This window comes from Lampris incognitus, chromosome 11, assembly GCF_029633865.1.
Source record: "Lampris incognitus isolate fLamInc1 chromosome 11, fLamInc1.hap2, whole genome shotgun sequence".
Classification (NCBI taxonomy): Eukaryota; Metazoa; Chordata; class Actinopteri; order Lampriformes; family Lampridae; genus Lampris; species Lampris incognitus.
In genome coordinates this window covers 37,925,934-37,953,375 of record NC_079221.1, presented here as the reverse complement: position 1 = coordinate 37,953,375, position 27,442 = coordinate 37,925,934, and the positions used below count along the sequence as shown (strand labels likewise).

The 27,442-nt window shown below is 46.3% G+C and overlaps 1 protein-coding gene across 1 annotated transcript in view; it reads left to right on the top strand.

Annotated features, from left to right (window-relative positions):
* Positions 1–27,442, top strand: part of thsd7ba (thrombospondin, type I, domain containing 7Ba) — a 203,770-nt gene that overhangs the window by 39,176 nt on the left and 137,152 nt on the right. Inside the window, exon 2 of the mRNA XM_056289693.1 lies at positions 23,224–24,091. Coding sequence (XP_056145668.1) covers positions 23,224–24,091 — 868 coding nt within the window. The remainder of the gene's footprint in view (positions 1–23,223; positions 24,092–27,442) is intronic.

Sequence of the window (27,442 nt, the reverse complement as noted above, 5' to 3'; positions counted from 1 at the left end):
AGGTCAATACTTCTCCAGAGGAGCTCAGTTCAACAACTCTGGACACGGGGAAGTGAAGGCAAAGCCCTTTAACCGTTCTTGATAAGAAAAAATGTCTCCGATTGGGGCGTCCGGGTGGCGTGGCGGTCTATTCCGTTGCCTACCAACACGGGGATCGCCGGTTTGAATCCCTGTGTTACCTCTGACTTGGTCGGGTGTCCCTACAGACACGTGTCTGCGGGTGGGAAGCCGGATGTGGGTATGTGTCCTGGTCGCTGCACTAGCGCCTCCTCTGGTCGGGTGGGGTGCCTGTTCGGGGGGGAGGGGGAACTGGGGGATAGCGTGATCTTACCACGCGTTATGTCCTCCTGGCAAACTCCTCACTGTCAGGTGTAAAGAAGAGGCTGGCGACTCCACATGTATCGTAGGAGGCATGTGGTAGTCTGCAGCCCTCCCTGGATCAGCAGAGGCGGTGGAGCAGCGACCAGCATGACTCGGAAGAGTGGGGTAATTGGCCAAGTACAATTGGGGAGAAAAGGGGGGGTGTCCCCAATCAGCTGGAGAGGCCTGTGGTTATCTGAAGCATTTCCCATATACGGAGCGCCCCCCCCAAAAGCAATACTCCGTGATACTAGAACACCTCCACACCTGATGGTATTAATATATATATATTTAAAAAATCGCTTCCGTGTACCCTATGCATTGCCTTTGTGCACTGCCTGTTGACACCTATGTCCTATTGGACTTGAACCTAGTTTTTGGCACTTACTTGCGTTGTCGCCTCCTGCCTAGCTTTTTGCTTGTGTTGCATTAACTGTCAGATGTACGTCCCTTTGGATAAAAGCATCTGCTATGGAGAAATTCTTCTTTATTACATTGGTTAAATAGATGAAAAGGATATTTATTTGACCGTGAGATGTAAAGAGCTAACACAATCTGCTGCCTCAGAACTGAACCAAAAATATAATTTCAGCCTAAGGATGTTTATTGAGTGCATCTACGCTGCGCAGTAGACCCTCATCCTGTCTTTTGGAAAAAAAAGCATTATGCATCTGTGACCCATTTAGTGCATTCATTCCTTGTATTATGTTGCTGAAATTTAAGGAAATAAATGGTTATCAGATGTCTTTCGCAGCCGTATCAGTCATGGTTGCGTTCTTCAGTAGCCAAACAAAGTACCGTATGAGCGCTCTGCAGGCGTGGCGTACTTCTATTTGTTTCGGGCTTTACTTTTATTCGGGTTTCCGGTGTCCCTTTAATGTGGCTGTCATTCGGAAGGCGCAGATTTCCTTCCCAGAATGCCTGGCCTTGTCTTCCGCCGTGCTTCAGGAGGTTACTGAACACCAGCCACACAGCTGCTTCCCTGGATGGGATTTAACAAGGCTTCTGCTTAATGTAGTTTAAAAATCCATGCACCGCTCCCGCACCTTTTTCTGATGCTTATGTAATTGTCTCGTGTGAAATGAAGGATGAAGAAGACAGACGCTTCACGGATGCAAGCGCTGAAAATAATGTTTTCAGTATCCCATGACACCCTGAGTGATGTTTCCCCCTTTTCACAGCGTTTCTCACAACATTATGAATGAGACGTTCCTCTGCAGGCTGACAGTAGAGCACTCGACGTGCCAGCGTGCACAACAGCTCAGCGTCACCGCTCGACAGAATGGAGCGGGAAACCTTACAGTTACCAATCAGCTCTACATTACAGTTATGACTATTCATTTGGCGTGTGCGGGGAACTGAACTGGCTTGATTGACAGGTTGGACGAGTCACTAGTTTTGTAAGATAAGCGAGGCCCAAATGCAATAGCGGATGAGTGGTAGAAAAAACAAAAACTTTAAAAAGAGGTAGATCCTGATATTCAGGAGTGATAATGAGTCAACTGTGCATCAAAAAAATTTTTTTTTTTTACAATTTAAATCAACAATTCATTTCTTCCGTGCAATGTGTTTCCATTGACAGTTTTTGGGTCATTTGCAAACCACTGCAGAAGTGTTCGCCACCTTCGCTGGAGGGGTATGAAGGAAGGTACCTTATTTTTTTTAATTTCATTTTTTTATTTTCCATCCATCCATCCATTATCCAAGGCGCTTATCCCAGTTGGGGTCGCGGGATGCTAGAGCCTATCCCAGCAGTCATTGGATGGGCAGGCTTGGAATCCCCGTGGGGCAATTCCTCTCTGCATTCAACCCATTCTAGCTGTGTAGCTAGCAGCAGTGGGCAGCCGCTGTGCAGCACCCGGAGAACAACTCCAGTTCTTCTTGCCATGCCTTGCTCAGGGACACAGACAGGAGTATTAACCCTAACATGCATGCCTTTTTGATGGTGGGGGAAACCGGAGCACCTGGAGGAAACCCACCGCATACATGGAGAGAACATGCAAACTCCACACAGAGGACAACCTGGTATGACCCCCCCCCCCCCAAAAGGTTGGGCAACCCCGGGGTTCAAACTCAGGACCTTCTTGCCTTCTTGCTGTGAGGTGGCAGCACTAACCGCTGAGCCACTGTACCGCCTGCTTTTCCGACCTGATCTATCAGAGCACCAAGGCAACCCATTTGTCCTCTGCCCTCTCCAATACATTTTGTAGATGGATGGAATCTGAAATGGCTGCAAAGCTCTAATAGTTTTTGTGATAACCGCTAACATGGCTCCAAGAGCTGCCATTAACTTTGCTGGGCTCCCACATGGAGGTATGCCAGGGACGCTTTTTCTGCCTTGTGTTTTGCTGTGAGTGATTATGTGAATACAATACATGCTTAAGGCATGTTGCAGCCTCGTACTGAACTTCGATTGTTTCACACTGAGTTTAATAGTGTTTTGTTGTCGAGAGTTTGTGCCAGTAATGTAAAAATGTGCTTGTCTGCATCATAATTTCCTTGTGCAGCAGCACACAGTGGTTGAAAAAAAGGGAACTCATGGAAGGAACATAGGTGGTTATTATTTTTGATCCATTGCTCTCATTTTGCATTAAAGGTTCAATCTGTGATTTATTTGACCATATAAAAAATTGAGGTATATCTATACATATAATTAAAGACTTTGAGTTATAAACTGAAAGTAAGAATTTTGTCTTTCTCAACCAGTCGCATTTGAAAATATGGACCTGTTATACTTCAGTGTTTACAGTTACCAATACAATGACCCATGTAAATAACCCTTTACAGCATCAGAAGACATTAGAAACTCAGATTTAGTCATTGTTTAGTGTTATTCCTTGTATAAAGAAACCCCTCAATCAATCTGGGAATGATGGCAGGTTCCAATCCTGTGTTTCATATTTTGGCAATGGTGTGACCCTTTAGTTTACATTCGAAATAAGGATTGTACCTTTCAAACTGCAGTCTTTTTAATCAGCAATGTAAAACATTGTTCCCTTAAGTGCAACCTGTCATTCAGTCTGATTAATGGGTAACATTTTTCTTTTGGAAAGTTGAAAATAACTGCAGGGTTAGAAGGGAAGTCCTTGCCAAATAGTGGTAAAGAGGCAGGGAAATCTTTTAAGCTTGGTTGATTTATAACTGAGGGACAAAGGGAGCAGAAGTGACAGATGGATGATGTAGAGGTTAGCGTTTAGTCACAGCAGGTTACATTCTGCATGTTACCAGACTTCGGTAACCACGTCTGCCCCCTGAATTCTCGCTACATTTGGTGGGATGCATATGCGCTCAGAGGCGTGAGGGGGAGCTGGTATGCGGAAGCGCGGGAATGCGCTTCCCGATAGAGGGGAGTAGTGTAACAGTGTACGGTCATGGATGTGTAGACTTGCTAGCCCTTGGCTAACGGGTCGGACCCTGTAGTTGACTTGTCAATGCAGTCACCCATGGTGCGGGGAACTCAGGTTCGATCCCGCCTGCTCCCTGAATTCCAGCTCATTTGGTGGCAGCGGTGGGATCGAACCTGAGTTCCCCGCACCACGGTCGACTGCATTAAGAGTCCGACCAGCTAGCCAAGGGCTAGCGAGTCGACACATCCGTGGTTGTACGCTGTTACACAAGCATCTGTGCAGGATCTTCATGACTATCTATACAATGGCATAATTGTGGAAGTTATGCCGAGGTTCATCAAACAAATATCGTTATAAATGGATAGGAATAGATGCTACAAAACGTATGCATAACATAAAAATTACAGAAGTTTAGATCCAAGTAAGAGTTTTCAAATAAAATCCTATGCAAAGCGAACGGTTTGCCATTAACCATGAGCATGACCGTGTTGCTGTGACATCAGGTCTGTTATCTTGGCAAAGTCGGGCCTGAATGATCTTGCCCGAGATGCCTGACTTAAATTGGCCATTCCTTTGCAATTTTACATATATGAGGTTGGATTTGCCCGAGTTCCAACTTCAGCAACATCAGTGTGACTATATTCACACCCCCTTGCATTTGATTATGGTCACCCTGCTGCATAGTCAGCAGGTATATAGCGAGTACTGTATGCTTAAAGATGGCATTGTCACTTTGTCTCTGTCACACAGTGACCCCGGGGACCCGTAAGATCAGAAACACTGGGTCCTTCTCCAGGTTTTGCCTGTAGATACGGTCATTAGCCCTGCTCCCGTGCTCACAAGAGAGAAATTCCGGGTCAGCACAAGACAGTCAGTTGGAAGAGTGAGTGATGTCCCATCCAATTACTTGTCACCTCCACACAGGCAGATACTGGTAAATGAGGAGACCTCCCAAGCCAAGCAATTAAACAGATCACCACAGAGACATTGCAGACCTCTGTCAGGATTCAACAACAGCTTCTGTATTTTATTATGAGACTGACCAACATATTGCATAGTGTAAACACAATGATTCTTTCAGAAAGCTCTGTGGATCTATTTTCCAGTGTAGAAGCTTGTAGCCTATGTGTGTAAACGAGAATGTGGAAGAAATATGCACTTTACAGATCAACCACTGAACATTATTTCCCAAGGCCAGTTAATAGTAAAGTCAATGACCGATTTCAGCGGGAAATGATGGACTGCATATATTTGACTAGACTGCTGGTGTGTATATTGCCGTGAAATATGGATGGAAAATCGGGTGTCATGTTGCGGCATGCTAAATCCATAGCAGGGTCCATAGTGAGCGTTGTGCTGCTTTTACATGAAACCAAATCACGGTTATCAAGTTATGGTGATGAACATGACTCCCAAAAGACCCAACAGTAAAATCCAACAACTTGTGCTAACAATCAATCATTAACATACAGCCTTTGAATGGGTTATCAAGAATCTTTTGCATGAATCCACGTCCCGTCCCATTATATTCCCTGCTACTTATCTGTGTTTGTTTTCCTCCCCTGTTTAGTCTTGATTTTGTTTAGTCTTTGTCTCATTTGTGCATTGCTTGTTTGTTTGGCTTATGCAACCTCTGTTTATCTTTGAAATCTTTATTTATTTATTTTTATATAATTCCCCCCCCCCTTTTTTTTTGTTTACATTTTGAAGCACTTTGCAACTCTGTCTGTGGAAGGTAGCCTACTAGTATAAAATGTACTTATTTACTGTTGTCAAGGTGCCGGGGGGTTTTAAAATTAGAATAGCCATCATAAAATCTCTTACAAACAAGTGCTGGGGGGTGGGGGGTGGGGGGCAGAGTTGGAACGAAATATTAGTGTGAACTGAAGACAAAATGTGAACCGAGCAGTGACCTAGAAAAATGTCTGGCTGAGAAGAAAGAAAATGGCAACTTAAGATTATACACCCAGCTGCTTATGTAAGGATAAATCTTTCATAACTGTTCAAGCATGTTTCGCTTCAGTGAAGGTGGGTGATTTCTGTAGGCTACGTAAGGATCTGTCAGATCTCTGAAGAATCAGCATAGCTCCAAACGCCGCTGCATTTGCTGCAGTTTGCTGCGGCTGATGCAGAGATGCTGTCCTCCTAACAGCCATCTGGGAGAAGCCAGTCAAGCTCCAGCATCCCGTCACCCTCCCACTGCCCCTGCTCTCTCTCCTCACCGGGCTGTGTGGCTGCCTGCCGAGCTGTTTACAGGCTGTTTTATTTACCTCGTCTTGCGCAAACCCTGAGGTCACTGAGAAAAGCTCATTGATTATTCACTTGGATGTGGTCACGCGGGTGTTGAAATGATCCTGAGATTAATCGAAGTGGAAAAGCTAGTCGATAGTGCATATCGTATATATACATGCAGAGTATGAAATGATTTTTTTTAGCTCTTTATTGCTGTTCATTCACACAATTAGAGATGAGAGAAGGGCGTCCGGGTAGCATAGCGGTCTATTCTGTTGCCTACCAACACGGGGATCGCTGGTTCGAATCCCCGTGTTTCCTCCGGCTTGGTCAGGCGTCCCTACAGACACAATTGTCCGTGTCTGCGGGTGGGAAGCCGGATGTGAGTATGTGTACTGGTCTCTGCACTAGCGCCTCCTCTGGGCGGTCGGGGCGCCTGTTCAGGGGGGGGGGGACTGAGGGAAATAGCGTTGTCCTCCCACGTGCTGCGCCCCCCTGGCGTAACTCCTCACTGTCAGGTGAAAAGAAGTGGCTGACCACTCTACATGTATCGGAGGAGGCATGTGGCTGCGGCCCTCCCCGGATCAGCAGAGGGGGCGGAGCAGCAACTGGGGTGGCTCGGAAGAGTGGCTGGGTACAATTGGGGAGAAAAAGGGGTGGGCAGCGGGTTGGGGGATCCAACAAAAAAAAAGAAAAAGAAAAAAGAAAAAAGGATGCAGTCGGAAAAGTAAGTCTGACATTGAAGCTGTAAGGCTCAATGCTAACGTATAACAGAAGCCCTGTGGGGACATCTGTCCTACCCTCGTACCTTCAGGTCATCTATTAGTGTGGGACATTTAAGCTGCATTTAAAACTTTGCCATAGGGGGAGAGCTGTGCTCCTGTGATGACATCTCATTACCCAAGCAGAAATAAAACACAAACAAAGACAATTGCATACAATTAAGGATAATGCATGTGATTATATCGGACATAATGGACATTTCGGGGGGGAGTCCAAACTCATATTCCCACAAAGTCAAAGTCAAACATTTCACAATAGCTGCTAACAGTTTGGGTCATGAATGATGTAGTTTTTTTATTGGTAACCTCCCAGCCAGCTGATGAGTTTTGCTGCTGAAACATCGCTGCCAGTGGGCCGACCCCCCCTCATAATCATTTAGAAACACTTAACATACATCTTCTTAGTCTCCTCAAACGAACACCTGGTTGGAAGGAGCTGATTCAGACCTTCTGGAGATGGATCGACTGGCTGACGATAATCTCGTGAATTTCTGTGTTTATGAATGTTGTAATTAAGGATGCACCTCGCCGCTCATAAATTACTGCTGATGGAAGTGTGGCATGGGGGACGACTCTGCATAATGATGCTCTCTGGCATAGGCGCCATTTAATTAAAAAGTGTTGTGACAAAGACTCAGCTCGGGCAGGGAAGTTGAAGATGGATGGCTGGTAAACTCAGCAGAGGTTTGCTTATAGTAAAGAAAACGCAGGAAGTTGCATTTGGAGGGAATAGCGGGTGTCTCTTCCCATTTTAATGGATTGTCTCAGTCTATAGATATAGTAGCTTGCTGTGTCGGACCCCCACTGAAAATGTCTGTGTCGTAGAACCACGGAACTGGTGCTACTTAAGAAAGCAGCTGTTACAACTCTGCTCATGGAAGAACATACTGTTCAAAGTAGGTTATCACCGATTTGATATGTGAAACAATATAACGATAATAAAAAATCCATCCGGTTGTAGCCTAGTCAGGATCCAGAAACAAACAGCATCAAAAAAAATCCAAAAGAAATAGGCTGACTGGGCGGCACGGTGGCGCAGTGGTTAGCGCAGTCGCCTCACAGCAAGAAGGTCCTGGGTTCGAGCCCCAGGGTAGTCTAACCTTGGGGGGCATCCTGGGGCGTCCTCTTGTGTGGAGTTTGCATGTTCATCCTGTGTCTGCGTGGGTTTCCTCCCACAGTCCAAAGACATGTAGGTCAGGTGAATTGGCCATACTAAATTGTCCCTAGGTGTGTGTGTGTGTGTGTGTGTGTGGGGGGGGGGGGTGATGGCCTGGCAGCCTGTCCAGGGTGTCTCCCCGCCTGCCGCCCAATGACTGCTGAGATAGGCTCCAGCATCCTGTGACCCTGTTTAGGATAAGCAGTTTGGATGATGGATGGATGAATGAATAGTCTGTAAGAAAAAAAAGTAAAGGAAAAAATGTATGACTCTGTAATATTGTTTGTAGTAGCGCTGGCATAACCAGGTGGAGTGATTCTGGGTTTGAACGTCCCCCAAAACATTTTTGACTGTTCCAAATGTGAAGTTATGGGGCGTAAATGGTAGCACATCATGTCATAGTCAGTCAAATAACATTGGTCTTGTTTTATGCAACCCACGAGCTCTAATGATGTCCATAAATAAGAAATTACATGGTACTGACTTGAATAGCAACATATTGACCGGTGTCATGATTCCTGCCTGGGCCCGGTGTGTGTTTCCCTGGACCAGCCTGTCTCCAGCCCTGCACCATGTGCTCTACTCTTTGTCATTCCTCCACTTGTCCACCACATGACTTTCCTCTCTGTTCAGCACATCCACCTGTGCGCCTGCTGCACATCCCCTCCTCAGCTCCTCGGTACGTAGACCTGTCTCAATCAGCCATTCCCTGCTGGTTCGTCATGGTTTCTTCCATGAACTCTGACCCTGCCTGTTCCTGAGCTGATCTGTCATTCTGATCTCGCCGTAGCTGAGTGCCGCCTCTGTGTTTTCCTGCGGCCGGCGCTCCTGTTCCTGTCTGTTCCCGTGGTCTAGACCTTCAGCTTGTTTCTGACCCACCTGCCTACCTTTCCCCCTTTTTGGACTTTGCCGGTTTCAGACTCGTTCCCCGCTGACTGACTAGCACGCCTGCCATTTGCATTTTGAGCGTTAAAGCCCTCTCATTCAACCTGTCTGCCGGGTCTGCATTCGGGTCCTCCACCTGTCTGCCCCGTTCTCGTCCATAACAGGTGTAAGAGTTGATGCCGTCCAAATTACGTTATCTGTTGAAATCAGTGCCCCGCACAATCGCACGCATCAAACAGTGTTATTAAAGGCAAACAGCAATTTCAGTGATTTAACAGGAGACGACCGTGCAGGCCCGGGCCAGGGATTACCATTGGCGGCGTTGCCTACTGCCTCTAAAGCGTCGACATGGATAAAAACATTGCGGTCTCAGCGTGGCCTTTTCATTTGGAAAACCTCCAGCCAGACTTAAGAAGGAGCACTGCACAGGGAGAAGTATTTGCTTTCATTACGTGGTTCAGTGGCTGTAAGAGAGCGCTGTTCTGTTGTTCTCGCTCTTTCCCTGCCAATTTGTACCTCCGCTTGCTTTCAGTTTCTGGTGCACTGGAGACTTTAGGGCAACAGAAGTGTTAAGCGGGACTATGGAAGAAAACAGAAAAAGAGCAGGTGTATTCAGCCAGCCTACACCAAGAGGGAACAAAAAAACAAACAATAAATATATATATTTGTCACCTTTTACACTTAAATGTAGTCCTGTATTATAGACAGCCGTCTTCAGCCCCATTGCAATTTTCCTCTTTAATGGAATACTAATTGCACCAGCGGCCCTTTTGGGCACATGGACCCCCTGAGGTACGAGCAAGTCTCTTAAGTGCGTCAGGAGCGAAGGAGCTGTGAGCGGCTGGTCGTCCTCCATAGACGGAGGCAAGGGCCTGACAGATGCTAATGCTGAAGGGCTGAGAGAGAGTGATTATTCACAGCTTCGGTGATGAAGAGCACAGGGGAAGAGCTGCTGCTTGTGCCGGCCGGCTGCTCTGCCAGTGGAATCACTCCCAATCACACCTCCATAAATCATACACACACACACTTTCTCAGTTATACTGCCGCAGCTGGAAGGTGTGCCCGCTGAGAAAAGGTGGTGCCATTTGAGGCGTGCGTGGTGACCATGAAATAGTGACCAGTGACCACAGCACCGTGGTTAGCTGTGAGAGCAGTGTTGACTCGTTTTCTCACATGAACTCGGGACAGTGTCCAGAGAATCAGACGTGGGTGTTGTCCGGAGTTGCTCTTTCACTCATGTCTAATGCCAATTAACCCAACAGGAAATAGTCCGTGTCAGACGTGTTCCCACCTACTGGAAATACTCCGTTTGGTTTGGGGTGTGTGTGTGTGTGTGGGGGGGGGGTGCAGGAGGCAAGACATGACGGAAATGACGGACGAGGCTACCGACTCATCCGTAATGATGACTTTTTTTTGGGGGGGGTTTCCCCCTTTTTTTCTCCCAATTGCTCTTGGCCAATTACCCCACTCTTCTGAGCCTTCCTGGTCGCTGCTCCATCCCTGCTGATCCGCGGAGGGCTGCCTCCTCCAATACGTATGGAGTTGCCAGCCACTTCTTTTCTTTCACCTGACAGTGAGGAGCTTCACCAGGGGGACGTAGCGCGTGGGAGGATCACGCTGTTCCCCCAGTTCCCCCTCCCCCTGAACAGGTGCCCCCAGAGGAGGCACTAGTGGAGCGACCAGGATACATACCGACATCCGCCTCCCCACCCGCAGACACAGCTAACTGTGTCTGTAGGGATGCTCGATCAAGCCGGAGGTAACACTGGGATTCGAACCGACAACGGAAGGCAACGGTAGGCAACGGAATAGACCGCCACGCCACCACCCTATGATGACTGTTTTTGCGTTGATATCAGTTCTACATGTATTTGGACGTATCCGCAGTATCAACGAAAGAGTGGAAAGCAAACAAACAAGCAAAATAAAAATAAATAAAAAATAAAAGCATACGACCGGTGCGGTTTCGCGCCACTCGCATGATAGCGACCTCATCAACACATCAACTCTCTCGCTGTGAACACTCCGGAAGATGACCTGCTGTCCTCATATGGGCTCAGTCGGATGTCACACGGACTTTGTACCGGGGGAGCTTGGTGGATAAAATCCGTTTAATGTCCGGACCGTTTAATTCGGACATTTGCATTCTCACACACAGCTCCACCGTGTAGATAAGTTCAGGTTCGCAATGCATTTCCGAATACAGCTTTAGTGTACTCAGCTGAAAGAGCAGAAGGGAGCAAAGGCACAGTTATATAATGTATGTGCAGTGTCCATGAAATGCATCAGCAAAACGAAAAAAGAAAAAGGAAGAAGCATAGTTTAATATAAATTCAAATGGATACTGTAGCGAATTCAGGGGGCAGCCGGGAACCACCGCAGCCGGGACGCGAACCTGGGTCTCCCGCACCACGGGTGACTACGTTGTGTCATACGTCATGACGCGAACTGCGTATCATGTGACGTACTTGCGTACGGCTCGGGGAACCAGTCAGGTGTTGGGCGTTGGGCAATAAATGAAGACTAAAGGTGCCGTATGTCGTCTCATATTTTTTTAAGAGTCAATAGCGAAACACGACATGGTACCAGGAGTTGTCGAACTCATGTTAGACTCGAGAACAGACGAGTTAAGTGGCCAAACAGTTGGACGACGAACGGCCAGTACTAACGTTAGTTGCTAGTGCGGTTAGTGTTAGCTTATGCTAGTCACGGCACGCGGGTGCCGAAAACAGGCCTGGAAAAGATGGAGCATCTCTTAAAGCCTCCGACTGAACTAAAGTTGACGGGAACGGTGAAGAAAAACAGAGAAAGTTCAACAACAACCCACGGTGTCCCCAACTCAAGCTTCCTACTAGGAACAAACATTAACCTTAAAAGTTCCACAGAGAAATAACATATTTTGTTACGTTTCCTTTTTTCCAAACATAACATTAATTAACATAAAGTCCCTTATGTATTTTTTTTTCAAGTATCCCCATGAACTCCTTAGACACTGTCCATGAACTGAATGTGTGCTGTCCTTGTGTCAACTGACTCAAACAAAGTATTTCAGGTGTGCTGGTCTCCTCAAAGGTCGACCAGACCTAGAGCGAGGAGTGTGAGCCACATCTGGCGGTACTGGCCCATCTGAGCACCACATTTGATTTTCTATTTCCATGTCTATCGGTGTTCTTTCTGCCTGCTCTGCGGCCTGTTCCTCAGCTTCCACACATTCCTCTGCTGCGGGGAAGTCTCCCTCTATTTCCTTGCTTTCCCTTAGGTGTCTCCTGTTCCTCCTAAAAACCTAGCCTTGTTCTATTCTCACCTCATATGACCTTTGCTTCACTGGTCTGAGTACTGTCACTCTCTGCCACCAGTGTCTAGGCCCTGTCAGTGGCTGGACCCTCACCTTGTCATTACGGCGCATCTCTGTGAGGTCCTTGGCTGAGGTGTTGTAGTACTTTGCCTGTCAGTTTTGGTTTTCTTTGACTGCCTCATGACACGTGGTTGTTCTAGGTCGCAACAGTGTCTCACTCATCAGCAGCAGTGTCTTTGTGTGTCTTCCCATGAGCACCTCGCGGGGCTGCTGTCTGTGCCTTGTGATGGGGTATTACAGTGGTCTAGCAAGGCTAGATAAGGATCAGCCCCTGCCCTCTTTGCTTTGGCCATCAGTCTCTTGGCTGTTTTCACTGCCGACTCCACTTTTCCATTACTCTGTGGATAGCCAGGAGAGGACGTTTTGTGTGTGAAGTCCCAGTCCTTGCTGAAGCGTTTAAACTCTTCTGATGTGTACTGAGGGCCGTTGTCTGAGTACACAGTGTCGGGTATACTGTATCTGGCAAAGTGTGATTTCAGCTTCCGAATCACTGTTTTTGACTGTGTAACTTTCTCCAACTGATCCACTTCCCAGAAGTTTGAGAGATAATCCACGGTGATCAAGTATTCTCCTTCACTAAATGAAAACAGATTGGTCCCTACCTTCTCCCAGGGATGTTTTGGGGCTTTGTGTGACCTCAAGGTCCCCTTTTGCTGCTTTACACCCCAAACACTGCATGTGCTGCACTGTTCCATGTAGGTTTTAAGCTGTGCATTCATGCCAGGCCAGTAGACGCACTCCCGGGCCCATCTCAGACATCCCTCAACCCCTATGTGGGAAGAGTGTATTCTCTGCATTATCTCAGACCAAAGGGCTGCAGGCACAACAACTCGCTCTCCCCTGAAGATAACCCCATTCTGCACACTAAGTTCGTCTCTGTGGTGGAAATACGTGGTCACTGCCAAGGGCACCTCTTCTTTCACTGCCGGCCACCCCTGCTGAATCACCATCTTCAGCATCTGCAGGTCTGTGTCCAACTCTGTAGCACGCTGTAGGGACCGGAGCCTCTCGCTTGACACTGGCAGATAGTACATCATGTTGATTGACTCTACTTCCACCTCCACAGAGCCTCTGGTCTCCTTCCCTGTGAGATATGCCCTGCTCAGGGTGTCAGCCAGCGCTAAATGTTTCCCTGGGCAGTATCGGAGTCTGACTTCATATCCCTGCGAGCCCATCAGCATGTACTGCATGCAGTCTTTTAGGTGCACTGAGCAGCTGTTAGGTCATTATGCTCTCGAGTGGCTTATGTTTGGACTGCACCTCTACAGGCCTCCCATAGGTGAACTGATTAAATCTTGCCATCCCAAAAAGCACAGCCAGTAGCTCCTTTTCGATCTGAGCATAGCCTTTTTCTGTATCGGTAAGGGCCCTGCTGGCATATGCGATCGGTTGTCCCAGCTGCATTAAGGCGGCCTCTAGCCCACTCTCTGAGGCATCACACTGCAACATAAGCTGCTCCGCTCGGTTGTAGTATTTCGGTACTGCAGTCTATGAGATTGTCTCCTTGATTTTTTCGAATGCCTTTGTGTGTCTGTCTGTCCATTCCCATAACACATTTTTGTGTGTCAGCTCTCGTAGTGGTTCACAGAGGTTGGATGCATGGTCACAAAACTTTGCTAGGTAGTTAACCATGCCGAGAAAATGCTGTACCCCTTTCACATCTGTAGGGCGAGGCATCTCTTTGATTGCTGCTACCTTCCCTGGGTCCACCTTCAACCCATCTGATGACAGTATGTGGCCTATGTAAGGCACCTCTTTAAGTCTGAGCTGCAGTTTATCTAGGTTCAGCTTCACATTGAGGTCCCTGCATCTTTCCAGTAGCCTCCTCAGTTTCATTTCATGTCATGGTCTTGTATAGCCTCGTTGTCATTCTCTCCCTCTCTCACAATTAGGATATTATCTGCAATGATCTTGAGCTCAGGGAGACCGTCCACCGCTTGGTTGTTTCCTCTGGAAGATCTCTGGTGCTGGGCTGATCCCCACATATCTCTCTCCCTTTTCCCCTGATCAAATAGTACATCAATTTCACTTTAACAATCTCTTCCTTTTCCTCCATTGTAAGATCCATATATAACGTGAATTCCTCCCTCCATCTTTTCCAGGTAAGGGCTAGATTACCTTCCTCAAAGTCAATCTTTCCTGGAGGTTTCAATGCGCTCTCAATAGTTGCTATGGTGACGTTAGCTACTCACGCGCTCTGACTCTGTAACTTCTCCGACTGGCGGGGAATAATTAGCTTGTCCTAGCTAGCATCTGGTTGCACTTGCTAACTTCGTTTTCTCAAAGGTGATCGTTGCACTTCCAAACATCTTCCAACCATGGCTTCCAGGTTCATACTGCTGCCAACATGTTTCAGTATGTTTGTTTCTATAGATATGACAGAGACCGAATGTAAAGTTAACTTCTTTACTGCAATCATCAAGAGTACAATGCGGCTCGTGCCAAGCACATAACAACAACCCACGGTGTCCCCCACTGAAGCTTCCTACTAGGAACAAACATTAACCTCAAAAGGTCCGTTGAGAAATAACATGTATTGTTACATATGTGACTGCAATTGGGAGCGACAAAATGGAAGATGCAGAAAAGTTTGCATTGTTGCTAATGGTGGCTGGTGCAGATGCATTGGATGTCTTCAACAGCATGCAGCTAACGGAGGAGGAACAGGTGTATTTTGATGTGGTGGTGGAGAGATTTGCACCCTTTTGTATTCCAAAGAAAAATGAAACATATGAAAGGTATGTTTTCAATAGCAGGTCACAGACCGAGTCAGAGACTGTTGAAGAATTTATTATGGACGTTAAGTTGAAAAGTCAGTTGTGCAAATTTGGCAGTTTAGCTGACTCACTGGTCCATGACAGGATAGTGATGGGGGTGCGTGAGAAGAGTCTGAGAGAAAAAAAATTACTAAGCACAAAGCAAAGCAGCAGAGTGGTGAAAAGCATGAAAATAGCAAGTGGCAGAGTCCGGAGACGAGGCACTGCTCGCGCTGTGGTGGGGAACACAGACCACAACAATGTCCGGCATTCGGAAAGGAATGTCGAAAGTGTGGCAGAAAGAACCACTTCGCCAGGGTCTGCAAACAGATCCAGAGAAAGATCCACTGTATCAACAATAAAGACAGTGACGCTGCAGGTGACCTCTTCGTGGGAATGGTCTACAGTGTGATGAAGGACGAGCATTGGACAGTTGAATACACTGTAAATGGAACATACATCTGTTTCAAGGTGGATACAGGCACACAGGCCAAAATAATGGCTGAAACTGACCTGGCCAGGTTGAAGATTCCAGCCATTGTGAAACACCAAGGACCAAGTAAAACTGGGAGCATACAGTCGGGAGGCTATCCCTACAATGGGTACATGCGGTTTGGTAATGTCCATAAAAGGTGAGTGATTTAGTGTGCCTTTGTAATTGTGCAAGGTAGCAAGCCACCCATAATTGGGCTTAAAACATGCAATGCATTAGGTCTGGTAAAACATATTCATGAGTTAAAAAATGGAAGTGACATGGGCACAGGAAATGTAGAGGATGATTATACTCGTGTTTTTCAGGGTATTGGGAAACTTAAAAGTCACTCGCAAAATTGAGCTAGAAAAGCCAAACAAACCAGTCATTCATGCAGCTAGGAAGGTGCCACTAGCTCTATTGGGAAAATGAAAAGCAGAGTTGAACAGACTAGAATCCTTGGACATAGTAGAAAAAAGAGGGACCTACTGAATGGGCACACTCACTCGTTCTAGTAGAGAAAAAGGATGACTCACTTAGGCTATGTATGGATCCCAAAGTGTTAAACAGATATTTAAAACGAGAATACCACCAGCTGCCTACAACAGGGGACACATTTGGTGACATAGCAGGCGCAAAATACTTTTCTAAACTAAATGCGTCCTCAGGGTTTTGGCAGGTAAGTCTAGATGAAGAGAGTGTCAAGCTCTGTACATTCAATACTCCATTCGGAAGGTATTCTTTCAAAAGATTATCTTTTGGGCTGGCTTCTGCACCTGAGGTGTTTCATAGAGCAATCCAACAAACTTTTGAGAGCGTTCCAGGTGTCAAGGTATACATTGATGACATATTGATATGGGGCAATACAATTGAGGAGCATGACCAGAGGTTGAAAATGGTAGTAGACGCAGCCAGAACTAGTGGCTTGAAACGGAATGCAGGCAAATGTCAGTACAGACAAACAGAAATCACTTTTCTTGGTGAAAAGCTGACACAAGATGGTGTAGAAATTGACCAAAGCAAAGTCACAGCCATTAGGCATATGCCTGCACCAACCGACAAAGAGGGTGTTAAGAGATTTCTTGGTATGGTAAACTACGTAGGCAAGTTCATACCAAACCTCTCAAGCCACGCTAGTCAGATGAGAGGTCTACTAGTCAACACTTCTTGAGTTGGGACAGTAACCATCAGAGAGAGTTTGATAAGTTGAAAGACTTGATAGGGAAAGCACCTGTCTTAAAATTTTATGATGAAAAACGTCAAACCAAAATTTCAGCAGATGCATCTAAATCAGGGATAGGGTGCAGTGTTGCTACAGAGATACAACACCCCATAGCGCCCAGTAGCGTATGCCTCAAGAGCATTGACAACCTCAGAGTGCCATTAGGCACAGATAGAAAAGGAAGCTTTAGCTGTTGCATATGGGTGTGAAAAGTTTCATGTGTTCATCTATGGTAAAAAAAAAAGTTTGGGCTGAAACAGACCACAAGCCACTAGTGGCCATAGCACAAAAAAAGGCCTAGCGAACACACCACCCAGGGTACAAAGGTTGTTCCTTAAAATGCAGAAATATGACATTGAGCTTGAATACAAACCTTGTAAAAAAAAAAAAACTGTTGGTGGCAGACACGCTGTCACGTGCATACGACAGCACAGTCCCACTGCAACAGTATCACAAGGACAAAATCATTCATGTCAGTTTGATCAGGAAAAGCTGTCCAGTCTCAGATGAGATGTGGACCGTCATAGCTAGGGCCGCAGCTGAGGATGTAATGCTTAAAAGTGTAATTAAAGCAATCACCCAGGGTTGGTCTGTACACCGTGTACCTGCACCTTACTACCAGTTCAGGGACGAGTTGTCAGTATTAGACGGCATTCTGTTTAAGGGTCCTAGAATTGTGATTCCTAAGGTTTTGCATTGTAACATGTTGATCAAAATACATGAGGGACATATTTGGTATAGAGAAGTCTAAGAGAAGGGCCAAAGCAGTACTATACTGGCCGGGTATGAGTTCGGACATAGAGCAGACCATACGTTCATGTGAAACCTGTCACAAACATACTAGGGCCAAGCAGGCAAAAGAGCCCATGTGGGTGGAGAATAATGAGGTGTGTAAAGCATGGAGCAAAGTGGGCATAGATCTGTTTGAGCGAGAAAGGAAAAGCTACGTGGTTGTGGTTGATTATTTCTCAAACTACCTGCAGATGGCCCTCCGGAAAAACACAACAGCATCTCAGGTTATCACATATGTCAAGTCTTTTTTTTTTTTGCGCGTCATGGCATACCTGATTATGTAATGACTGATGATGGACCACAGTTCAGCTGTGAGGAAGTCCACAACTTTGCAAAGACCTATGAGTTCAAACATGTGACTTTGAGTCCAAAGTATCCACAGTTTAATGGTTTCATTGAAAATGGAGTGAAAATTGTGAAGTTGCTAATCAAGAAAGCTGTCGATTCTAAAACGGATCCTTATTTAGCACTACTGAACTACAGGTCAACTCCACTGTCACATGGGCGGTCGCCAGCTGAACTGCTGCTCAACCCGGATGCCACAATTACTGGAGAGTGAATGTGTACTTGACAAAGGGTTAGCTGAGAGAAAGCCAAAGGATAAACTGAAACGGAAAAGACATTATGACAGAGGGTCAAAAGAACTGAGCGAGATGAAACCAAATGATAGGGTCAAATTGCATGATGGAAAATACTGGAGCCTAGAAGCTAGGGTACTGCAGAATGTAGCTCCAAGATCATATGAGGTGCAAACACAAGAAGGTACTTGCAAAGGAACAAAGTGTTACTGAGGAAATAAACGTGAATGTTGATAATGCAAACTCGCCTGTAACTGAAACGCATGTAAAGGGAAGTAATGAGCATACTGAAACAGAAATCAGGAGGCCACATAGAAACGTTGAAGCACCTCCGAGGCTCACTGAGCAAATTTAATAGTTGGTAACAAGCAATTAAGCCAGGGAACTGAATGTAAAAAGAAAAGAATGTAAACGATGTTCTTGATGGGAGATGTGTCATACGCCATGACGTGATCTGCGTATCACATGACATACTTGCGTACGTCTCGGGGAACCGGTCGCAGGTGTTGGGAGAGTTGGGCAATAAATGGAGACTAAAGGTTCCTTATGTCATCTCATATTTTTAAGACTCAACAACAAAACACAACATACATTAACCAGTCGACTAGCACACGGGCTAGCGAGTCTACTCATTGATGGTCGTTACACTACCCCGCCTCCTTCAGGAAGTGCGCTTCTGCATAACCAGCTCCCTCACGCCTCTGGGCGCACGTGCTTCCAATGGCCTCACGGTCTCACCATTCCACTTCTGACACCAGTGTAGCGAATTCAGGGGGGCAGCCGGGAACTGCCGACTAAAGGGTCCGACTTGGGTTTGCGTCTCGGCTGCGGTGGTTCCCGGCTGCCCCCTGAATTCGCTGCAATGTAAAGAATCTGGCACTCAAAAATGAACAAAGATGCTGGTTGTGCTAACATGAATAGACAATTACCGCAGGTGCAAACCATAAGAAATCTTCAAGACAAGGAAAAAGAAGAAGACTGCATAACGCACAACAGAGGCTGGGACTCAGTTGATGCCAATGGATATCCTCTGACGCATCAGCCGCCATTCTTCTCGTCTGGCTGCGTAACTGATTGTGTGATGCATTTCTACAGAACACTGGGGCCGGTTTATCTGTCGTCCATTTTTGTATATGCATTTTTTCCTCTCTCCCCTGCACTTTTTAGCCGTGCACTTTAGAATGAATTACTTCTGTCTTTTTGGACTATAACATTGTCCCAGCCTCCCTTTTTTCCAGTGTGCAGCATCTTTTTTTTTTTTCTTCTTCCTTATTTTGCTGCCCACTAAACCTCTCACATGAAGCCTGACATACCTTTAAAACCCGACGGGCGTGCCCTGTTGCATATTGATTCAGCCAGATGTAACTGCTGAGATGCTTTCAGAAACACTTGTTTGGCTTCACTTGCCAACTTTATTGACAGGACAAAGCTCTTACATCTCATTTCCAGGGGCAAGTGTGTGTGTGTGTGTGTGTGTGCGTGATTGTGATTGTAAAGGCCTGGCCTGCTGTCCTTTATCATTTGTCATCATTGTAATGCTTTCTGTAGCTGCTTTGAGATGAAGGCAGCATGTAAGACTTGCGATAACGTTCCCGTTACGAGTTGAGTCACGTGACACCGAGCGTTACGAAAGCGGGATAAAATCAAGTCAATGATGCGCTCCGATGAACTGTCAAAGTGAGCTGTCTGAAACGCTGCCCCCCCCGCCCCCCAAGAGGAAAAAGCAGCATGGCCCCGTCAGCTGTACGCGTCGCACTAAAGAGGGTTATCTCTGGCACGCACAGCGGAGTTATCATTTGGAATTTGCGAAGCGTGAGGATTTCATAATTGTATGTTATTTGATTCCAATTAGAAGCGTTGAAAGAAATTACCTTTTCATAGCATGCGGCTAAATGAATGTGGATGAGCAGTGAACGTGGCCAATTTAGACAAATAAGATTAGCAAATTGATTTTATTTCTTTCTGATCCTCATCCATGTCTGCAGGTGTTAGACATTAGGAGTACAGGACAGGGAAACTAAGTTCAGGAAAATGTCTTAATTAGCTATATTAACCCTTCTTTTTTTTTAGATAGGTTTTTGTAGCAATTCAAGTGAGTTATAACCCTGCGGTGTTACCGGTGCATGCAGGCGGTGTGTTGCCGCACCGGTGTGTGCCGAGGCTGTGCATGCTGCACACACGAGCCAGTTACTTCAGGCAAGCCAGCTGGAGATGAAACCCACGTTTCCTTTGTTTCTGCTGGGAAATGTTTCAGTCAGGTCCTTTGGAAATTTAAATACCCAATGAGTCTAAGGAGCTGTGGATGTTCCTGAAACGAGAGCATAGAACAACCAAAACACATTTGAAACGACATAAAGGCGTTCTGATTGTGAGCTGATGCAATTTAAATACAGTGTGAAAAAGATCTGGTAAGCCTTCTTGGAAGTGCAACATTCAGAAGGTAACCAGATGTCTCCGGGTTTTGGTACTGGCTGGGGATAATCCAACAGATTTACATAACCAAATGCAGAATTTAGATATTGCAGAGATTTGGTTCATGGTTATCCTGTGGGAGAGAGAGAGAGAGAGAGAAGTGCACCTCTTCTCAAAGACACCGTTATTCTAGACGTGCAGGTTGACTACCAGAAAGATCCTAACAGAAGGGGAATAAACAGACGAAACGAGATTAGCAATCTATGTGAGGAGGGAACGACCGTTCCTGAACCGGGTGGGGGGGGGGGCGCTAAGGGCCCAGACACGGGTACTGATTAGCGGCGACGAAGGCCGACTGTTGCATCGCCTCACGTCACCTGCTGTCTGGGCCAATTAGTAGCACTTGAACACACCGCAAAGACTACAGCCGACTGCCAACCAGCATGTACGTTCTGCACTGATTCGCTAAACTGAACAGCCAATCAGAGTGATCTCTTTCACCTACGGTTTCGGCCGATTCAGCATTTTAAATCGGCCGAAAAGCTGCTAACAGGGGTCTGACTAGTGCCAATGGTGCAGGACGCACCGCAAAAACTAGGGTCACGGACACTCACCGACGGCCCGACGTTGGCCGACGGCCGACCATTGGCCAGGTGTGTCGGGGCCCTATAAGAGTAAATCTGTCCCCATCTTACAATGCTGTGATTGCAACAATTCCCCAATCCTCTGTGAATAGTACACATGGCCATTGTGACTGTAGTTATTGATCACGGTAATTTGCATATGAAACTGATTGTTGGTTTCGGTTGTTGTGCCACTGTATTGTTTGTAAGGGTGGGGATGCCTGCAGTTAATTGAGACTGAAGAGGCCACGTGATGAGTGATGAAAGATTTCTCTCAATAAATGTTGTGTCCAGATGAACTGATTCAACTTTCTGTAATTTCCGCACCTGGATGATTGTGCATGCATCAGAGCAGCCTGGGATAATTAGGTTATCAAACAAGCGAGTGATTATGTCTTTATGCATGCTCAGTAATCCAGGAGGATTGCCGTGACTTCTCTGTCGGGGAAACTAAACCGACGCTGGCCTAGAGGATGGCACAACACAAGAGAGCTAACACGTCAGGCTAGGGCTCCACAGTCTACACCCATCTACAGGCCAGTGGTCACTCTTTCAGTGATGAGGATGTGCACATCTTTGATAGGGAGGAACGCTGGTTTGAATGGGGAGTCAAAGAGGCCGTCTATGTGAAGAGAGAATGGCCATACCTGAAGCTAGGGGAGGCCTAAGAGTACATCTGTCACTGTCTTATAATGCTGTGATTGCAAACATTTCCAAATCAAATCAATTTTATTTGTATAGCCCAATATCACAAATTACAAATTTGCCTCTTCTGTGGTGAATAGTACACATGGCCATTGTAACTCTAGTTAATGGTCATGGCAATTTGCATATGAAACTGATTGTTGGTTTCGGTCGTTATGCCACTGTATTGTTTATAATGGTGGGGATACTTGCAGTCAGTTGAGGCTGAAGAGGTCACTTAGATGAGTGATGAAACGTTTCTGTCAATAAACGAGTGATTGAATAAGCGAGTGATTAGCAGAGAATGGCTTTTCTGTGGTGCCCTGTGATTGTGAGTGCTGGGCTGAAGTGTGGTGAAACTTAATTTGTCTGGCTGCTGGGAATGTGTGGCCACCCAGCCCGCTCTGTGAAAGGGTTTGCTCCATCTTGAATCACAATGAGAATTGATTTAATGTCTTGTTGTACAAAACAAAAACAATAATCCAATCTTCCTCGCATTCTTAAACAGTACAATCTGGCTTCATATTCAATTCCCTGTGGTTTCCGCTTTACCAGGTGTCAACTGAGCACTCCTGTTAAGAATTTATCAGGATGTGAAGAGAAGCATGCTGCTTAGAGAAATACTGAATTGACTTTTGTGAACTCTGGTCTTATTACTCATTCCTAGAATTATATACCAACAAAAACAGATTTTTTTTCCTGTTGGGGTTTTGATATCTATATTGAACAATTCTCTCTACAGGACAGAACTACATTAATAAATTGTGTGATCGTGTAAACAGAAATTACCCACATGCATTTTCAAACAATGACCTTTTGTCTCATGGACAACATAATACATTTGTGCCAAATCACAAACTTGGAAGTTCTTTAAAGTCAGGTGTAATCAGAAATCATTTGCATATTACTGTGAGAGCCAAGAGACGATAAAAGTACTGCAGTGTGGACAGCTGGTAAAACTTTCCATGAAACAAACGCATTAATCAGTTGTAACTTGACATTTGAATTGAATCTAGCCCTGTGTGACCAAAGAATTAACATATATTTAAATGTTGCCCACCATGAGTTTGATGGGTTTTTTCAATGGCCTATGTTTTGTCTTCGCTTATAATAAATAACATGCATGAATTTTAAACAGGTTAATAATGGATCTGTTGGATGTAGTTGTGCCATAGAACTGGCATTGACAGTACTATTGACAATTGTTAGTGCCTGTCTATTAATGCTGGTAGGTGTGTTGACACAACTACAGCCAACAGATCCACTATTAATGTTAGCAGCTGCAGCTATGTTTACCATGCTATGCATACACCAGGGTACCAAGACCAACCTGCCATGTTTTTAAACTTCGCATGATTTTTAACCTCTAGATGTTAGCGAGCTCACTAAAATGCCCTCGGGTTTAGTTACCCTTTAAAATAAATGACACCTCCTCAAATGAATGATGTTAAATTTTACTTGAATTTGACATGTTTGAAAGCTGCCATTTAATCAAGACTACTATTATATAAAGCACCATTTATTTTAATGGAAACACCTTCCTTCATGTATCTTGTCTTTATTGCAGGTCAGTGGGGGCCATGCATCGGGGAGGAGTGTGGATCCGACGGAATTCAGACCAGGACGGTATGGTGTGTCCACTCCGAGGGCTGGACCACCCACCACTCCCACTGCCTGCACAGCGACAAGCCTGAGAGCCAGCGCCGCTGCTTCAAGGTCTGTGAGTGGCACCAGGACCTCTTCGAGTGGGAGCTGTCTGACTGGGGGAGCTGCGTCCTCGTCCCTTTCTTTTCCAACGAGCTCAAGCTGAGGACCGGGGACTGCGTCACCGCGCAGCACGGCATCCAGAGGCGCAAGGTTACATGCGTGCGCACCTCCAATCGCACCGCGGTTACCATGAGGATATGTGAATTCTTTTCCCAGAGGCCAGCTGGGGAGCAGGCGTGCCTCATCCCCTGCCCTCAGGACTGCGTGGTGTCTGACTTCACCTCCTGGTCCGGCTGCAGCAAGACCTGTGGCGTGGGCCTGCAGCACCGGACTCGACACGTCCTGGCCACGCCCATGTACGGAGGAGCTAACTGCCCCAACCTGACCCAGACCAGGGCTTGCTCCAACCCCGCGGCCTGCCCCGTGGGGGAAAGCGAGCACCGCTACAGCCTTAAAGTAGGACCCTGGAGCAAGTGTCGCCTGCCCCACCATAAAGGCGTCCTGCTTAGCGGGAGGACCACGGTGGATTTCACCTCGGGCTCCCAGGAGAAAAATACAGTCAAACGTCACACACAAGCACCCTATCATCACCAACACCAGCACCACCATCATCCTCCTCCTCCTACTCCTCGTGCCAGTAGATATCCCATGTCATGGGAGTTGGAGGTCGGCCACCAGACACGACAGGTTCGCTGCACACGGAGCGACGGCAGGAACGCCATGCTAAGGTCAGCCAATCACTTGTGACAACCCCCCCCACAACCCCCCCTTGTGTTCAGTAAGAGTTTAATTGTTTACGTGAGTTAAACACACAGGAAATAAACTGCAGTGATGAAATAGGGCTTATTCCAGGTATAAATCACCAAATATGTAAACAAGGTACAGCAGCAAGCTGTGTGAGGGGGAAACAAAACTGGGTGTGCAGTTGAACGAGGCCTCTCAAACCGTCTCTGCTGAATTGATTAGTCTTACACAAATCTCCTCTCCAGTGATGTAACAGGTGCCGGGAGTGGTAAGATGTGTTCTGTGCATGGGCAGACTCGGGTGGGAGTGAGGAGTGAGTCACAAGTACGTGTGTGTCTGTTTGCATGTGTGAATGCCCGAGTGTGTGTGTGTGTGTGTGTGTGTGTGTGTGTGTGTGTTTGGGGGGGAGGGGTTAATCTAACAACCCCAGCTGAGTGCATTGTTTTGATTGCATTCATATCTCCTTTGGTTTCCTTTGGGTGTGAGAACTGGTGCACCAGCAGTCTAATGGCATGGTAATACTATGCTGTTGTCAAATCTCCCTCCGCTCTCAGCCCCACCACCAACCGGGCTATGTAAATAACAGAAAAATTATTATTATAATTTTTCACCCTTTTATTTTTACATGAAACACAAATACAAAAAGGGGGGAGGGGGCTGTCAAGGAAGACCACCATCTATTTCTTTTTTCTTTTTTTTTTTAGGATGTTAAGTAGTTTATTTATACGTTTTTCAATTACCCTGTCATTGCTAAATCTACATTTCAGTAAATCGTGATAAATTCTTGCCCGTTGGGTGGGAAACATCTCTTGGAGAGGGTGTTTTCACCTGTCCTACCCAATGTATTCCTCCCACACACACACACACACTCATACACACACACACACACACACACACACACGTTTACACTAGGCGAACCTCCAACAATACATTAACCAGTGAATACAGGCATGCAGAAAATCCTGACATGTATTTTATATTGATAAAAGTGCCACCGTCCAAACTGCTGGTTTAAAGTGATGCTGTTGGAGTAATGTTGTGTTTTTTTTTTTGTTTTTTTGTTTAGTATTTTATTTTGGTTTTTCAAATAGCATACAAGCGGCATGGTGGCACAGTGGTTACCACGGTCACCTCACAGCAAGGAGGTCCTGGGTTCAAGCCCCGGGGTAGTCCAACCTTGGGGGTCGTCCCAGGTCATTCTCTGCGTGCTCTCCCCATGTCTGTATGGGTTTCCTCCGGGTGCTCCGGTTTCCTCCGGGTGCTCCGGTTTCCTCCCGGTGCTCCGGTTTCCTCCTAGTGCTCCAGTTTCCTCCTACAGTCCAAAGACATGTAGGTCAGGTGAATTGGCCATACTAAATTATCCCTAGGTGTGTGTGTGTGTGTGTGTGTGTGTGTGTGTGTGTGTGTGTGTGTGTGTGTGTGTGTGTGTGTGTGTGTGTGTGTGTGTGTGTGTGTGTGCGTGCGTGTGTGTGTGTGTATGTGTGTACACGCGCCCACCCTGTGATGGACTGGCATCCTGTCCAGGCTGTCTCCCCACCTGCTGCCCAATGACTGCTGGGATAGGCTCCAGCATCCCCACGACCCCGATTGGGATAACCAGCTTGGATAATGGATGTATGGATAGAAACAGCATACAAACCACACAGCCACACATTGACAATACAAAAATGTTCACTGTAAATTACAGATGTCTCAAAAATAAATTAACAGACAATAATATGAATTAAGAAGTAACAATTAAAATTTAACTACTTACCAAGTAATTACAACAATAAAATGAGATTTTTATTTATTTATTTATTTATTTATTTGTTGTCGTTGTTGAGAGAGACAGGTTTAAACACAGTAGAACAGTGTTTTACAACGCCAGTGTGGTGAAAATAGAGAGACGAGATGGGATATTGGATATTCTGCTTGTAGTTGATAAAAGGTTGCCGTATTATACAGGAAAAAAAAATCATCTTATTCCTTAGTGAGTGGGTTGTCTTGTCCAGGGCTATGCAGTTGTTCACTTCTGAGAGCCACAGTCCAACTGGCAGTGGCAGACCTGACTTCCCTTTCATTGCAATACTTGCTTTGGCGATGGCCAGTAGGATTTCTGTAAGCTTGATGGAATGACTGTCTTTAAGATGGGAATTTGAGAGGTTGCCCAAAAGGCATATCTCGGGATCGATTGGTAAAGTAACTCCATTAATTGTGGATAAAGCATCACAGATCCCCAGCCAAAAACCTTGTGGTTTACTACCCCGCCGAGGGGAATGAAGGAACGTGTTCTCCGCTAGACCTCATCTGAAACAAAGAGATGAGAGATTGGGGGTAAACCCATGTAGCTTGGTAGGGGTGAGAAAAATCTGATGTAAAAAAAATTGAACTCAATTAACCTATATACCGTGAATTCGGTGTACACCAATGCTACATAAAGTCCCTCCACAGTTCTGGATCAATCTCTATACCTAAATCCCTCTCGGCCAAAGTCTAGATCTCTGCGGTTCAGGTATTGACACAAAAGATAATGGGGCTTCATAAACCATGAGGAATTCTTGGGAGGCAGAAAACCGCCTCGCCCGAACAGCTTATGTATTTTGAACCAAGTTTGGACTGAGTGAAAAATGAAAGGGTTATGGATGATAGTTCTGATTGACTTTCCATCCCACTGATGTAAGATATCAAGCGGGAAGATCTCATTCATTTCTAGCTTCTCAGTGTTCTACCATGAGGTGGCTGGGTCTCCATCAAACAGTGGAGCCAATATTCTAGATTGTGCAGCCGAATGATACGGTCTAACATTATGTTTCCACCCTCCTTTTGTGTAATGTAGGGTAGGTTTGTCTGAGGTGACCTTTGGAGAATCATCTTGCCAGGTAAACCGTCTGGTCAGCTGGTCCAGTGAAGAAAATAATGCAGCAGGGGCATGAATTGGAATGGATTGAAACTTATTAAAAAAATTAGGCAAAATAGGGGCGTCCGGGTAACATGACGGTCTATTCTGTTGCCTACCAACACCGGGATCGCTGGTTTGAATCCCTGTGTTACCTCCAGCTTGGTCTGGCGTCCTTACTGACAGAATTGGCCGTGTCTGCGGTTGGGAAGCCGGATGTGGGTGTGTGTCCTGGTCACTACACTAGCGCCTCCTCTGGTCGGTCGGGGTGCCTGTTCGGGGGGGAGGGGGAACTGGGGGGAATAGCGTGATCCTCCCACGCGCTGCGTCCCCCTGGGGAAGCTCCACACTGTCAGGTGAAAAGAAGCGGCTGGCGACTCCACATGTATCGGAGGAGGCGTGTGGTAGTCTGCAGCCCTCCCCAGATCGGCAGAGGGGGTGGAGCAGTGACCGGGAA